This window comes from Ambystoma mexicanum, chromosome 13 (genome assembly GCF_040938575.1).
Source record: "Ambystoma mexicanum isolate Mex_15411 chromosome 13, UKY_AmexF1_1, whole genome shotgun sequence".
Classification (NCBI taxonomy): Eukaryota; Metazoa; Chordata; class Amphibia; order Caudata; family Ambystomatidae; genus Ambystoma; species Ambystoma mexicanum.
The window spans coordinates 151867374-151882668 of record NC_090938.1 but is presented as its reverse complement, the minus strand read 5'-3'; the positions used below and the strand labels follow the sequence as shown (position 1 = coordinate 151882668).

The 15295-nt window shown below is 49.6% G+C and overlaps 1 protein-coding gene across 2 annotated transcripts in view; it reads right to left on the bottom strand.

The window, feature by feature from the left end:
• GRM4 (glutamate metabotropic receptor 4) overlaps positions 1 to 15295 on the bottom strand; it is a 1444124-nt gene that overhangs the window by 786793 nt on the left and 642036 nt on the right. For both annotated transcript variants that reach the window (XM_069633515.1, XM_069633516.1), the window contains one exon: positions 6134 to 6350. In XM_069633515.1, coding sequence (XP_069489616.1) covers positions 6134 to 6350 — 217 coding nt within the window. The remainder of the gene's footprint in view (positions 1 to 6133; positions 6351 to 15295) is intronic.

The following is a 15295-nucleotide window of genomic DNA, read 5'->3' as shown; positions in this document are numbered from 1 at the left end:
AGAAGAGTATTAAATGCAAATGGGAGGCTCCTTTCTCGAATTAGCCCCTTGTTTTTTTTATTTGTGGGAACCGCAATATTGGGGACATAAAAACTACAGCACGTCCCCAAAGAAATTGAAGAGCAGGAAGACTCGAGTTAACCAGAATGATTGAATTAGTTTGGTTAATTGCCGTTCCAGAAAACTGCAGCGAGGCGCTAGTTAGAAAGCAGTTGCCGAGTTCACAAAGCACATCTGAATCCGAAAGTCAGAGATATGAAAGAACGCAGAGTTGTCTTGTGTAGGGCCTTCCGCCATTTTTGTGGGCCTCACTGAGGGTGGTTAAGTAAGAAAAGTGGGAGGAGCGCTGTGTGACGAATTCAAGGAATTCCTCCCTTCTCCTCAAGGGGGCGCCACTCTCTTTTGTTTTAAAGAGGTGAGCTTGTGTGGCTTAACACCCCCTAGGGAATAGGGCAAGTGGGATCTCTCTGGGGTGACCCTCCCCTTAGGGGACAAGGAATCCCCAGGTTAAAATGTTATTCAGCTCCTTTGAAAGCAGAGTGCCAAATGTTTGTTGGTTGGATGGGGTTTGAACAGCGTAATAATCTGTAATTAATGTAAAGGGGTCTTGTATAGCACCTTTCTACTATGTAGAGTGGTCTCGCTGCACGTGGCGTTCTAAGAAAAAGAGAGGCTGGTGTTTGTGGGGGTCTTGGAAGAGGCGGATGCAAAATGTGTGGGGTAGATGGGTGCGGGTCAGAAGTACACGGGACCCGAGTGCTGCACTGCCTCGATGGGATTGGCCGAGGCACTTAGGAGACGTTATGACCCACAGGGGATAGCCGAAGATCTGATAGACTACAGCGCTTTGGGTCTAGTTAGTTGCGGACGTGGGGGCAAGTGATAGGGCTGGAGTGGAGACCTTAGCAGTAGCTCGATTAATATTCATGTGGTAACGGTTAGGCTTGTAGTGGCCGTGCGTGGGGGGCCGTGTGCGTGTAGCGTAGGGTGTACAGTAGGGTGAGAGCAGATTTGATTGGTGAGTCCGTTACTTGGGGATAAGAGGGGAGTGGACGCAGGAGGGGCAAAAGAGGTGGAAAAACGATCCGATGGGAGCCATCTGGCGGCAAGGCAATAGGCGCCACCCGGGAAAGTGATCAGGATGGCTGTTAGAGGCTAGCGGTGGAATTCATTCTATTCTGTACCGGACGCCTGGGTGCAGCCCAGGGGAGCCCCTTATACAGTGAGCGCTCTTCCTCGGTAGTTTGTGTGTGGGTCCCCAGTATTGAATATGAGCAATCTAAGGGGGCTAGCGAGATGTTCAGATGCAGGCACCCCATCAATGCGATGTAGCACAGCTACATGCTCTGCGGGCCGGGGGGAGTTCTGTGCATTTCAAAGTGCATCCCGAATTCACACAGATGCACTTTAACATGCTCAAAAACAAAAAACAGAACTCTGCACCTGTTTGCAACCGGAGCAGTGATATGCACCACGAACAACACGAACCCTTGGACCATTTCTGCATTGTGTTCAGTGTTTCAGAAACAGCCTGAACGGCTGGTGCCGATTTCAGGGGGTTCAAGTGCTGCTTCAAGGCTCTTCGGCATTTCGCTATTTCGCCTCTGTGAAATGGCCTCTCCGCACTCATTTGGGGAGCCTCTCAACAGAGGCAACTGGGTGCCACGCCTTACTCGTATATTAGCGTCATGACATAATGTATGCAAGGGAACTGGCCAGAGCCTCATTTCACAGTGTCAAGGTAAGTAGTACACACACCCTACTTTGCCAGACCTAGTGTGTAGAACGTGAAAGGCATCCAATTAGATCATTCTTGATACATTTTAGGTGTGTTGTACTGCTTAGTTGGGCTTTACATATACATTCTGAACAGAAAGCACAGGAGCCATGGTCACCGATGACCTTCTCTTTATTCCTCCTTTTTCCTTACTGACTTCCCTCTTCCCTTGCCCCTCCCTTTCCTCCGGCTTCCCGCTCCCTCCCATCATCTTGAGCATCCCTCTTAAAGGGGCTCTGTCCTTTTCCACTCACAACACTTCCCCCTTGCTTAACATGAGACTTCCCGGGTTACATTTGCTCGATGAGCCGTTGGGGTCTCTTTGTGGTTCGATGGGGCCTGCTTGGTTGCTCGTGGATCTCCCCTGCATTCTCTCGTTGCGGTGTTTCATGAGTCTCTGCTCTCTCTTTTTCTTCCATCTCGATCGCTTCCCCTTTCTTTGGTTCATGCTCTTCAAAGTATAACTCGTGGAGGAGGGAGTCCCTTGGCGTCATTTTGCCATAGTTCCTTGTCGTAGTTGTCGCTTGTTGTTTGTCCCTTGTCGCTAGGATGGGATCTGCGCGGTTCGTCTGTCCTTTGGCTTTGCTTGCCTCTCCCACATCTTACTCGGGCACGTGGTCCTTCTTGTGGGTTACTTCGAAAGACCTATAGTGAAGGCTGATGAGTGCATGCTGTAGTGCTGTCCGGTGGCTTAGATGGCTGTGCCCTATGGCGGGACTAGGTATCATGCGGATGGCATCAGGCACTCTGCGGTATCCTTGGGTTGGGTCGCGTCGTGACTGTCCTTTTGGCTGTACTGTCTGTGCTGTCATCCATTGGACGGCATGGTCTTGGGGCTTGTCTAGGGGGTGTTCTTCCGCCCTTGTCTGGTACAGTTGCCTTGTATCTACGTTTCCTGTGGCTTCCACATTCCCCCCCGTACAATGTCTCGAAGGGTACTGGGTGGTTGCGAGGCTCATAGTCCTCTTGCAGAACAGGTGAGGTTTGTGTGCCAAGTGCCGGTCCGTCCCCTTTTGGGTGGGTTAGGGGATGTGCATGCCTGTGACGTCTAGGTGGGCTTGTGTTCATGGCTTTGATGTCTAACCATGCCATCGGTGGACTCGGATATCTTGCCTGGTGGTGTGGGTTGGCATGCAGAGCTTGTGGGTGGTCCTGTTCTGCACATTACCTGAATGTGACCTTCTTGGCCACAGTGCCAGCATATTCGTCCAAAGGCCGGGTATGATTGTCTGTGTGTATGTTTCCACCCTCGCCCGTGGCATTGCTCTTTGCTCGGGCTTTGATACAGGTGTCTTCTAAGTTTCCACCTTCTCCAGGGTCAAGTGGACTTAGAGTGTTGCGGTTGCCCTTCCGTGAGGTCCGCGATGGCGTTGCGTTCAACTTTTCTTTCAATGGCGGCTGCCTGTGCGTCAACTCTCTCGTATGTTTTTGCCAGGTTGAGTATTTTCGCTAGGGGTAGGGGCTTTTTGAGAAGGTGTTTTCTGAGCGTTGACGAGGTGCACCCTTCTATGATCCTCAGTCTTATAGCTTCTTCATCATTGAAGTTGGCAAAGTCGCAGACCACTATCTTCTGCTGGAGACATAAGACAAACTCTCCAATGGATTTGTGCGGACGCATCCTGTGTTGGTTGAATACAAGGCGTTCGTAGTCTTTGTTGGAGCCTACTATCAGCTTGTCGTTGACTGGATCGAGGAGGCATTGGAACGTTGTCTTGTCTGTTTCTGCAATTGTCTTGATGATGTCCTTTACCTCTTTTCCTACCATGTTCTTGAATATGCTGATTTTGTTTGGCGGGTCTTGGTTCCCGATTGCACCTAGAAAGTCTTCAAACGCTTCGACCCATTCTTCCCCTCTTGTTTCTTGGTCATGGTACGGGTTCAAGGCGAATGGGTTGGGCCTTCTCATGATGGCGGCATGTGATGTGGGGCACATGTTTGCTAGGGCTTGCGCACCTGCGTCAGCATCTGCTTTTTCTTGGTTAATCATGGTGGCCGGTGTTCAATTATGGGTATGGAGTGACTGCGCACTTTTGTGCGTTCCTTGGCGGCAGACTGCTGTCTTTCGGTCCCTTGGTTTGTGTGGGTGGTGCTGGGGCCTTCATGTTGGCACTTGGTAGTGGGTAATCTTCTTGGTTACCTTGATGACTTTGTGGTGGGCGTTGTTTGTGGTGGGCTCCGTTGGTGGCTTATCCTGTTCGTGCGTGGTTTTGGGCAGACTTCGCTTTGTGGGCTGGTCTTTCGTGCTGCTCCTCTTTAGCTTGTGTGCTAATGAGTGCCAGTTCACGTTCTTTAGGTGTCCCTGGTTTACCACATCCCTTATCTTCATGCTGGTGGACGTGGTGCGCAGTGTCACTCGCAGTTCCTGGGGCTGGGGTGCTCCGTTGCACTGCAGGGGCTGTCGGCGCCTTCCGCTGTGACTGGTAACTGGGTGGGGGTTGGTGTTGGGTGCTGCTGGTTTTCACTTACCTGCTGGTTTGCTGCTGCAGCCCGTGTTGTCGGGCTGTGTTTGGGTGCGTGGCAGCATGGGCCCACTGGAGTGTGTATTCCTTACCGTTGTGCCATCTCCAGGGGCACTGACTTCTGTGGTGCATGCTCGTTCCTGGGAGGGGGAGGCTGACTTTCCGTTTTCCCGCTCTCCGCCGCTTCCCCTTCACAGTTGCTGGGCACGCTGGTCTTCCTAGGCTACTGCTGGGCACACCGGCCCACCGTCACTGTTGTGTGCCTTCGCCGCTGCGGGCACATGGGCCCTCTGTCTTCCTATGCCCGCCGGTCACCTCCGTGCTGCGGCACGGGTTGCTGGGCACTTCCCTCTTTGAGTCTCTCCTTCACCGGCGTGGGCTGCCGGGCTGGACGTCTTCTGTCCTCGAGCCGCATTCCGCCTGCGCCGTCCTTTCTCCATTGCGGGCTGCTGGCCTTCCTGTCACCGGGCCACTGGATACCTGCTCGGCTCATCTGTCTTTTCCTCAGCTGCACTCCTCGCTGCTGGGCACTTCACCGGGGTGCTGCGTGCCGCTTCACAGGCGCGCAGCGCGACTGCTGTCACAGTTGGGTTGGGTCTGCCGCTCCCATGTGCCTGCAGGTCTCTGCTGGCCCATCGTTCTGCTGGGTGCTCCTCACCCTTCTATTCCTCCTACAGGCATGAGCCTCGTCGGCCTCGTCGTACCTGCTGCCCTAGTATGTTCTCTCGGTCCTTCCTCTCCTTGCTGGTCGCGTGTGGCTCACCTCAACGTTGCTGGGCATAGCGTCCCTCCATTACTGCTGGTCATGTGGGCCTTCCTGCTGCTGCACTGCTGGGCTCCATATTCCAGGGTGCTGTCTACGTGTCACTGCTGGCGTTCGTTTCGCCTCATCGCCAGTTGTTTTACTGTTTAGTTGGGCTTTACATATACATTCTGAACAGAAAGCACAGGAGCCATAGTCACCGATGACCTTCTCTTTATTCCTCCTTTTTCCTTACTGACTTCCCTCTTCCCTTGCCCCTCCCTTTCCTCCCGCTCCCTCCCATCGTCTTGAGCTTCCCTCTTAAAGGGGCTCTGTCCTTTTCCACTCACAACAAGGTGCAGGGGGTGTATTGTTATTTACAAGAATTGATTTAAAATTCAGAAAATTTTACAAGAGCATTTCTGGAAATTTTGCAAGTAAAAAAGTGCTTAATCTGCTTTTTTTTTTTTTTTTTAAAAAAAATGTTTAACCTGTGCCATTTTTAGATAACCTGGCCTCTGCTGTCTAAATCAGTCAAATCTAAATCTGATTCCCAGAGCCTGGTCCTTCTCTGAGCAATGGAAAGAAAGGCCCCTACGCCCATCAGGCACCCAGAAGAGATGCTTGCTTGCTTTCTGGCTGCTCGAATCAAGTGATGTTTAGTGATGTATTAAACCCAAATATATAGTGTTCGACCAAGAAACATACCCAGGTCTCTCTTCTGTCTTGCAGAATGACATTATGCCCCATCCCAGTCAGGAGGTGCTAGTGAAATCCTGTTTTTACTCTTTGCATTCCAGGTCTTGAAATAGAGTATGTCACCATTATAAAACCAGGGCTACAAGACCCAGAAAGAAAACCAGGACTGGATTGACATCTCCAAATGGAATAAGCATGTCAGCCAGAGGCCGCCTTAGAATGACGATACTCTTGAACGTTCGAATTGGACACTTTGTCCGACCTTGAGCTCCATAATTATCACTCACTTTCTCCCCAGCTCAATTTACCCTAGATCATCCCTCTTACAGATTTTATCCCGTAAGACCCTAGCGCCTCATTTTATATCTCCTCCCAGTCTACTCGTTCACCAAGTATGCCCACCTTCAGCTCTCCAACTTGACCTTAAGGGCAGTGCCCTGAAAAGGCTCGACTCACCATCTTCGCGGGACTTCTGGATGAAGGCCTCCACGCCACTCTCACCATAACTGCCCTCGGAGGCCAATGTGGATACGTAGTTCCACTTCAAGGCCTTGGCGATGTCCACCATGGTCTGGGCCTGGTAGGTGTCGGAAGGCACGACGCGGGAGAAGAAGTCGTAGCGGCTGTTGTCGCTCAGGTCGGGTGCCGTGGAAGCATAGCTGATCTGAGGAATCTGCGGACAGGAAGCAATTGGGTCTGTCAATGACATGGAATATGGAACATTCACGCACACAAGAAGAACAATCAGGCAATCCCTGCCAGACAGTCTTCATTAACTGGTGTTCCAAGTGAGAACTTCTCCTCTGGCCCTCAGCACTTTAAGATGGTTCATCTCAACACCAGAAATGGAAAGCAAGGACACTGGTGACATTGAAGTAATACATGTTCATAATCAGATACAAGCACATTTACAAAGTTGACTTGTAAACCATTACATTTCACTAGGCGGGTATGTTTTGACATCTGATCCTGCAAAATAAAAATAAAATCAACAATAGAAACCGTATGTTTTTATTCAGATATTGTTACACAGAATTGATCTAATAGTCAAGCTGAAAATCACTACATTTTTAGTCTAAGTGAAACCAGATATAACTTACTTGTAAGGGTGGTCAAAACGTACACCACAAAACAGAGGTCACAAAGATAAAAAATGTGCTACACCACCCTCAGCCAATCTGGTTAGGTTTCACCGGATTCACAAAAAAGGACCAAAATTGTGAACCTGATGTAGAGTAATTTGCTCCAGAGTAACTTCCTCCATGTCATAAGGAAAGAATTGCAATTTTCTCAACAAACCGTTATAAACTTTTTTTTTTCCCGCTCGAAAACATGTGTCCGCCACATTCTCTTCCTTACTCTGAACATCCCACATATTTACATGCGGTGTAATTCACAGTCACACCGCACAGCCAAAACCTACACCTGGAAGGTTCAGGTGGACCTTAATTGTGAAAGGTTTGTGAATAAGCGTACAGGTACACTTTTGTCAGCGTGCACATTTTCCCACCTCACACACAGACCCTTGACACACAATCCATAGGAACACCCACATTTGCTGGTCTTGCATAGAAAAGTCAAAACTCCCTTTGTCCATCATTCACAACCCTGTTAGTGAATTTGGAGCACTTACCCATGAGTAAGCCATGTATGTCTGTATGCAAGTACATGACAGGGTTTACGAAGTGCAAAACACAGCTGGAGGACACGCAGCACCTCATGGCAAGGGGGGACACTAGAGTATTAGGGTACAGCCACATTACAAGGATGGACTGCTAAGGCTACACTTGTAATGGCATGCAGGGTGGGATGCAGAGGTCACAGGCAGGCGATGCAGGCTAGGCAGGGGAAAGTCAGACCCAGTCTTGGCCCATTTGCTGGTGGATCTGCAGGGTTCATCACTCCAGTGAGTGTCGCGCCACCCAGGCTCCCTAACTGCACTGCTGGCTTGCTGGGTCTGCACCTGCAATTCTTCTGCTATGAAAGAGGAAGCAAGCATGTTCCCCTGAAATCTCTCCCAGAAGACCCCAAAGGCATCAACTCATTAAGCAGCTTCTGGTACATGTGTCCGATTTCTTTTCCAAGGTTGGCCAGAGTTAGAAATCATCTCTAAATGTAATTTCCCATGTGTATCCATAGGATAATGACCTTCTGATCATAGTTTCTTATTTCCATTTTCAATACATCTTAGTTTGATAATGTTAGGAGAATAGGCCAACCGAAGAAGGGAACACTTGCTCTATTAAGCGCTTCTACTGCATAAACATGGGGCCATTTGTTATGCAAAGAGATAGCAGCCTGTTCGGGTTTATGCAATGAAACAACACGGGGGAAATTGCACCGTCCAGACATGGCTGACAACATGGGGAGAGACCCCTAGATCAGGACTACCACGCCATCAGTAGTGCAGGCCTGCATCATTAAATCATTGAAAGACAGTGCAGAGTTGAGTGCTCCAGACCGACTTCACAACACAAGGCTCGGCCAGTATGATCAGGGCAAGCCCCAACATGGTCCAGACATGCGTCATGACACGAGGCCAGACCAGTATGATCAGGGCAAGCCCCAACATGGTCCAGACATGCGTCATGACACGAGGCCAGGCCACTGTGATCAGGGCATGCTCCAACATGCTCCAGACATGCGTCATGACACGAGGCCAGACCACTGTGATCAGGGCATGCTCCAACGTGCTCCAGACATGCGTCATGACACGAGGCCAGACCACTGTGATCAGGGCATGCTCCAACGTGCTCCAGACATGCGTCATGACACTAGGCCAGACCACTGTGATCAGGGCATGCTCCAACATGCTCCAGACATGCGTCATGACACGAGGCCAAACCACTATGATCAGGGCAAGCCCCAACATGCTCCAGACATGCGTCATGACACGAGGCCAGACCACTGTGGTCAGGGCATGCCCCAACATGCTCCAGACACACCTCACAACAGGAGGCAAGACCACTGTGATCAGGGAATGCTCCAGACATGCGTCATGACACGAGGCCAGACCATGATGATCAGGGCAAGCCCAAACATATGCCAGACACACTTCATGACACAAGGCCAGACCTCAAGCCCCCACAACCTCAGGGCTTACCTCACGGACGGTACTATAGGGCTTGACTCACTGACGAGAGGCAGAAAGGGTCAGCAGCAAGCTGCATAGCCTGGCCACTCACCAAACAGACTTTAACGTCCTCTTCTTAACCGCCACCTGACTCTGATATGCCTATCAGATCTCTCCCTGGAGGCAAAGTGTACTCCTTGGGAACCAACACAGGCCTACTGGCAATCAGCAGACTTTCATGTGTGGGCTGGTGCAGTCATTTTCTGTCCCCCTTGGAAGCGGTCCACAACCTTTGGCTCTCCAGATGTTTTGAACTATAACGCCCATCACCCCTAGACAACAACGTCAATGGTGAGGGATCATGGGAGTTTTAGTTCAATACACATGGAAAACTGCAGTTTGCAGACTCCTGCCCTAAGGGAAGTAACATACTACTGTATCAAGCATCCATGTCGCGCCCGGGGGCAGCCGAATTTGGACTCCCCTGCTGGTATTGTCCTTGTTGGCCACGCACCCTTGCCGTTCCTCATCCGACTCCTGGCATGCACCCATCCTCTTCACTTTCGGTCTTCACGCATTTTGAAGACTGCCATTAGGGGCGGTTAGTGTTCCCACTGCCTAGGTTTTCATTAATATTCCTCTTCGTTCCTCCCCGCTCTGCTTCCACTAGATTGCCCCATCGGTCAAATTGTGACACGGTGACAAGTTAATTATTTGCTAATCATTTGTAATGCATTCTTTCTTTTCTCAAGGTGTCAATATGTTTTACGAAATGTCACCCTGCCTGTGCGAATGGTTCTGCGTGTTTGTCACATCAAATACAGCATCCGAGGATAAACGGGAAGGCGGTGTGTAGACCTTTCCAAATTAATCTGGTCTAATTGGTTCCCCCTACCCGTTATGGAGGGGTGCTCACCTGAAACCATGTTTACAAATAGTTGACCTTCCGTCCCAGAGGCCTTTGACACTTCACCTTTTACCCCCCCCCCCCCTTCACTCACCCCATCCATACATTAAGAGAGTGTTTACTCCGCCGAATAAAAGTGGGGGCCCGAATAAGTTAAATAAATGTGTGCCGGGGCCCAAATAATGTCTTTTCATCCTTACGTTTGGAATTTGGCAGTAAAAAAAAAAAAGAGCTAGAATTTTCCCACTCACCGCAGTAACTCCTCCCTTCCCCCACCTTTACATCCGCCAAAGAGGCTGGAGACCATGGACATGGCAGCCATTCATAGCATAAAACCCAGTAACACAACATAACAAAACATGACTTCAAATAACATAACATAAACAATGGTTTCAGGTTCTAGAAAAGTAGGCCGCATTGTCGAATTGGGTACTAGAAGGCGTGAAACACACTTTAATTTTAAACACCATAATTGTTGTTTTTGTTGCACATTATTTCTTTTTGTCCAGTAATTTCTGTCATTTTTTAAAGTTGTAGGCTTTACTCAAATCAGATCGGGGAGGTCCCTGGTGTGGCCGGCTCGGCTGATGCCACCAGGCTGAACAAATCAAGAGAGCAGTGCAGGCAGCGAGAAGGACAGACGCCATTTTAGTTGGTTTTCCTTGTTTTCTAGTAGGTAGTATTGCCCTTATGTTGAGTGCAAAGCAGGAGGATACGCTGTCGGGAGGGCGGGCTCAACGTTAAAGACACGTTAAGGGAGCGGGCTGAGGGTAGTTTGTAGGAGAAAGGAGGGAATTCAGAAATCAGGAAGTGACCTCACCAACTCCCACTCCTATTCATCACTTCAGACCAGCTGTTCAACCATTGGTCCACTGCCAGGTATGTTGACCTTTCCCTTCTCTTAGGTTCCAGGACCCTTCTGCACAGGATCAGCCCAGGTCATCACATGCCTGAACTGTCCAAGCATTGGTCCTCCCCCACCAAGAACATGACTGTGGCCATCTCATAGGTATCCTGGCCTCCAGCCTGGCCCTGCCAGACCCCATCTGCTAGCCTTCAGCCCATGACATCACAGGCCTGAGCCATCCAAGCATTGGTCCTCGCCCACCAAGAACATGACCGTGGCCATCTCATAGGTATCCTGGCCTCCAGCCTGGCCCTGTCAGACCCCAACTGCTAAGCCACAGCCCAGGAAATTGCAGGCCTGAGCCATCCAAGCATTGGTCCTCCCCCACCAAGAACATGGCTGTGGCCTTCTCATAGGTATCCTGGCCTCCAGCCTGGCCCTCTCAGACCCCTTCTGCCAACCTTCAGCCCAGGACATTGCAGGCCTGAGCTGTCTAAGCATTGCCCCCGCTGCCCCCCCCACCAAGAACATAGCTGTGGCCATTTCAACGGTATTCTGGTATACACCAGCCTGGCCCTGTAAGACCCCTTCTGCTAACTCTCTGCCCACATCACTTTAGGGCTGTGCTTCCCAAACGTTGGTCCTCTCCAACCTGGATCATGACTGCACCCTTCTTATAGGTATCCCGGCCTCCATTTGGCCCTGTCAGACCCCCTCTGCAAAGCCTGAGCCTACATCATCACAGGCCTGTAGTAATGTCAAATAATCACTTCCACCCTCATTGACCACTATCAAGATCTGCACCATCTTGGAGACAGGCTGCCTCATCTTCAGGGCAACAGTGTTCAATGCACCAGGCCTACATGGCCACAATCCCCCGCCCCCCATCTCTGATGGCATCACCAGGTTGAAAAGCGAGAAATGCAAATAAGAAGACACCAGATCATATTTCTTCTGCTATAGCATACCAAGCCTCTGGATCTACTTACCAATGCGCAGCAGATCAGCCCTTGTTCGCATAGACTTCTCTTCAAAGAGTGGAAAGCAATGATATTTAGTTATTTATTTATTTATTTTAATTCATGTTACTCGCCACATACCCGTGGGCCTCAGGGCGCACAGAAAAAAAACAAGACAAACAAAAACATTAAAAGACTGAGGCAGAGGAAGTGTGGAGAAGTTTTAAGATTACTCTATGTTAAAAAGGTGAGTATTTATAGCTCTTTTAAAAAGAGGGTAGTTTGAACCTGGCGTATTGCACGTGGAAGTACATTCCATAGGAGAGGGCCCTGGAAATCGAGAGTGGTACCTCCAAATTTAGCGATTTTAAATCTGGGGAAGCAAGTACTGTAGCAGTAGAGGAACAAAGGTTCCTGCTGGTTGTCTTGACTTTGATGCATTCTGACAAATATACAGGACTGCTTAAGGACACACACTTGTGTGTCATTGTTAACACTTTATGTGTTATTCTGTGTTCTACCGGAGCCAGTGTAGTTTCTTTCTGTAGGTGGAAATGTGAGTGCGGCGCGCTTGGTTAAAGATGGTGAGCACAGCATTATTCTGAGCCACCTGCAAAGATTGTATGTTGGCAGGGGTGAATGCGGTGATATGTAGAATCACAGGCTTGTCTGTGCTGGCCTGCCCCTGCCTCTGCCCCATCTTCTTCAGCCCTCTGTGAATGTTCCTACCTAACCAATCCCCCAGCAGTTCTCCAATGCTAGCTAGCTAGGTGTGCTGTTTCAGGCCACTCTGCCATTGTGTGAATGCTGCCACATACAGAATGCCAGAGAGCTGCTGGTGGCTTTCTATATCATCCCCCTATATACGGGGTAAAGCTTTTAGATGGTGCTGGGAGGGAGGATAAAGGTGCAATAGGAGCACTTCTTATCTCCTTGTCAATAATTTAAGGCAATGCTGCTACCTGCATTAATTTCCTGCTCTATTCACATGGCAGTGTTGGTTTTATGTGGCTACATCTACCATACTTAACATATTGATTTTTAGTTCAACTCCTATTGGTCACACAATTATATTTTCTTTTAATGGGGGGTCGCCCCAGACCTACCATACTGGCCTCTCCCCATCCCTGTACCCCAACCCCATGCCCTTCCTGTACCCCCAACACATATAGACACAGATTTTAACCCACCAGAACCTCACTGGTGTTTGTTATACATGCCCCAACGCTCCAACCACAAGACTGACAGGCTGTACCACACCGATGATCTCTAATTAGGGTGAGGCCTGGTATGTAGTTGTCTGCAGTCATGAGAGAAATGTCTGTCTTGGATTGATTGAGCCATGCCTAACCTTGCACTGCCCTGTACGACAAGGGCTCATTTCGTACCCACATCGCCTTCGTGACAGTGCTCCGAATTAAAAGTTAAATTCCAGTGATGGTTACTAGGTGGCATTGTGGCACGTGTGACATGGATCAAATGTAATGTGCTCATGGGGTAAGTGTGTTCCACAAAACTACCTATGCCACACTGTATGTAATCTAGCGCCGTGATACCTCCGGGTCCTGGGCATGTATAACAAATGAAATAAATAAACTAAAGATTACTGGCAGCGTTATGACCTAGAAGCCTGGCCCATATTGTGGCACTCCCTATGCAGGCAAAGCTCTTGGATTGGAAACCGCCCTATGCAACTGTACCCCCCTCCAATGGATTGGTTTGCACTGGTCTTTCCTGCCGACTTCACTTTAGATTTCTCAATTTCTTTGGTTGTGGATATTGTACTACCGTACAAGGAGGTGGGTATAGACCTTTATACACAGAGTTTTAGCTGAACTCGAAATTTGCAATTCTATAGGTGTTTCCTTTTTTCCAAAAGAAAGCATTGAAATCCCAGCAGCCTTATTATTATAATATTTTATTTTCTGTTGGGCTTCGTCTGTCTACACTTTGCACCTAAGTTCCATGAAGGCAACAGGATACCCATGCCTTCAATTGTGCAAGTATATATGTATTTGTTCTTTACAAAGCCGGAATTAGGGCTGGGCCACCCGGGCAACCGCCCAGGGCAACAGTAGCTCCCTGCGAAGTCAGCTCTCGGGAGTCTTTCAAGGGCTCTGCTGTGCTGGCGTGGTGGTAGAAGGCACGGCAGGCGCACTATTGAAATTAAATGCACTCTGCTCTTGTGCTGGCGCCGGGCTTTCCAGCGCGAGAACGGGGCGCATTTAAAAACAATAGGGTGATTAACTCTGCACTAAAGAGCGGGAGCGGGGCAGTTTGCATTAGAATAGGGCGCTGATGCGCGGATCTGCATCCTATTCCAGTGATTAACTCCATGCTCCGGTGTGGGAGTGGGGAGTTTGATAGAAATGTGGCACTACCCCCCTGCATTGGCCAGGGGTATGCGGGGCGGGAGGAATGGGGAGGCATGCCACATTTTTCTTGTACTGTCTGAGGCGCTCCCGCCGTTGAAGTGTTTATAACACTGCACTTTCAAGCAACGGTATACTACGGGGGGGTGGTGCCCGATGGCAGACAATCAAAATGGCGCTCTGGCAAAGGCACAAGTCATGGATGCGGAGAAGGAGCAGGATATGGAAGGCGGGAAAGGGTGGGCGTAAGATCAATAAGCGAGAGGGGAAAAACAGATGGGTCTTTAGAATGCAGCGAAAGCTGGCGCAGAGAGTTAAGGCTTGAACCCCAAACCTGTAATTAAATTTCCTTATGTCAGCAGTTGTCACGGCTGCCTCTGCAATTGTTCTCGCGGTGTCGCAATTGTTCTCGCTTTGCGTCGCCCCCCTACCTCGTGGAAGGCCAGAAACGGTTCCTATATGATCTGACAACCTACACTTTTCCCCCTCTGAGACCCAGGCTCCCTTCACCGATTTGCTGCCTAATGACTGCCTTTTTGTTTGCATGTTGATGGAGTTCATGGTGCCTTCAGCCCATGTCACGAAGGAATGAGCTTGAGTTTTCAATCCCACCGCGGCGCACTGCACGCTCTGTCTCTGTTGCTAGGTGGATAGTGGGGGTGGGGGTATTGCAAGGCAGTGATGTTCCCAATCTATAGTGAAATGGCAGTGTTGGTTTCAGATAAATTTTGATACCTAGTTGGAAAAGATTAAAAAAAGGGTTGAGTGGTGCCGTCTTTGCCTGTAGAGCTCCCAGCTGTGCTAGAAGAAAGAGGTGACAGAAGCTCTTGTTTTATTTTTGAACGCGTGTAGTCTATTTGGTGTTGAAAGTAGAGGGCTTGGGGATGGCTGATGTGCTTTTCGTCAAGAGCAAACCAGCTGTTGGTGAGGACATTTGCCCAGTTAGGCATGGCTTCTCTCTTGTCTGTCTTATTGGAAACATCAACATCACTCTGGTTGGGTTTACCAGAAGACCTATATCCTTATGGGCAAGTCTCTCTCTCTCCCCACTCACATCCCCTCCTCTTCTCCTCTTGCTCTCCCCCTTCCCTCTCTCTTTCTGCACCCCCCCACTCCTTCTCCGACCACCAAGAGTTTGGGCAGATTTCAGGAGTCAGTCTTTTGGTTACTCAAAGTCCTCCTAGAGAGAGGTCACCTCCAGTCCCAGCTCTAGAGACGGGATGTCCCTTCCAGGATTTGGCTTTCCCTTGGAAGATCTCCCCCATCCTCTTGTGTGAGCACTTTCTTAGACCCCAAGGTGATTTCAGTAAGAGGCACACAGCTTGTCATCAAGTAAGGGGCACCAGCTATGCGATTGGAGACTTTTCTTATGTAGCCAATAGTGCATGCCACTGGCTCGGTGTCGAGCGGGATTTCGCGGAATGCAACTCTCTCGAGATTTGTCTGACTCTTTACCAGTT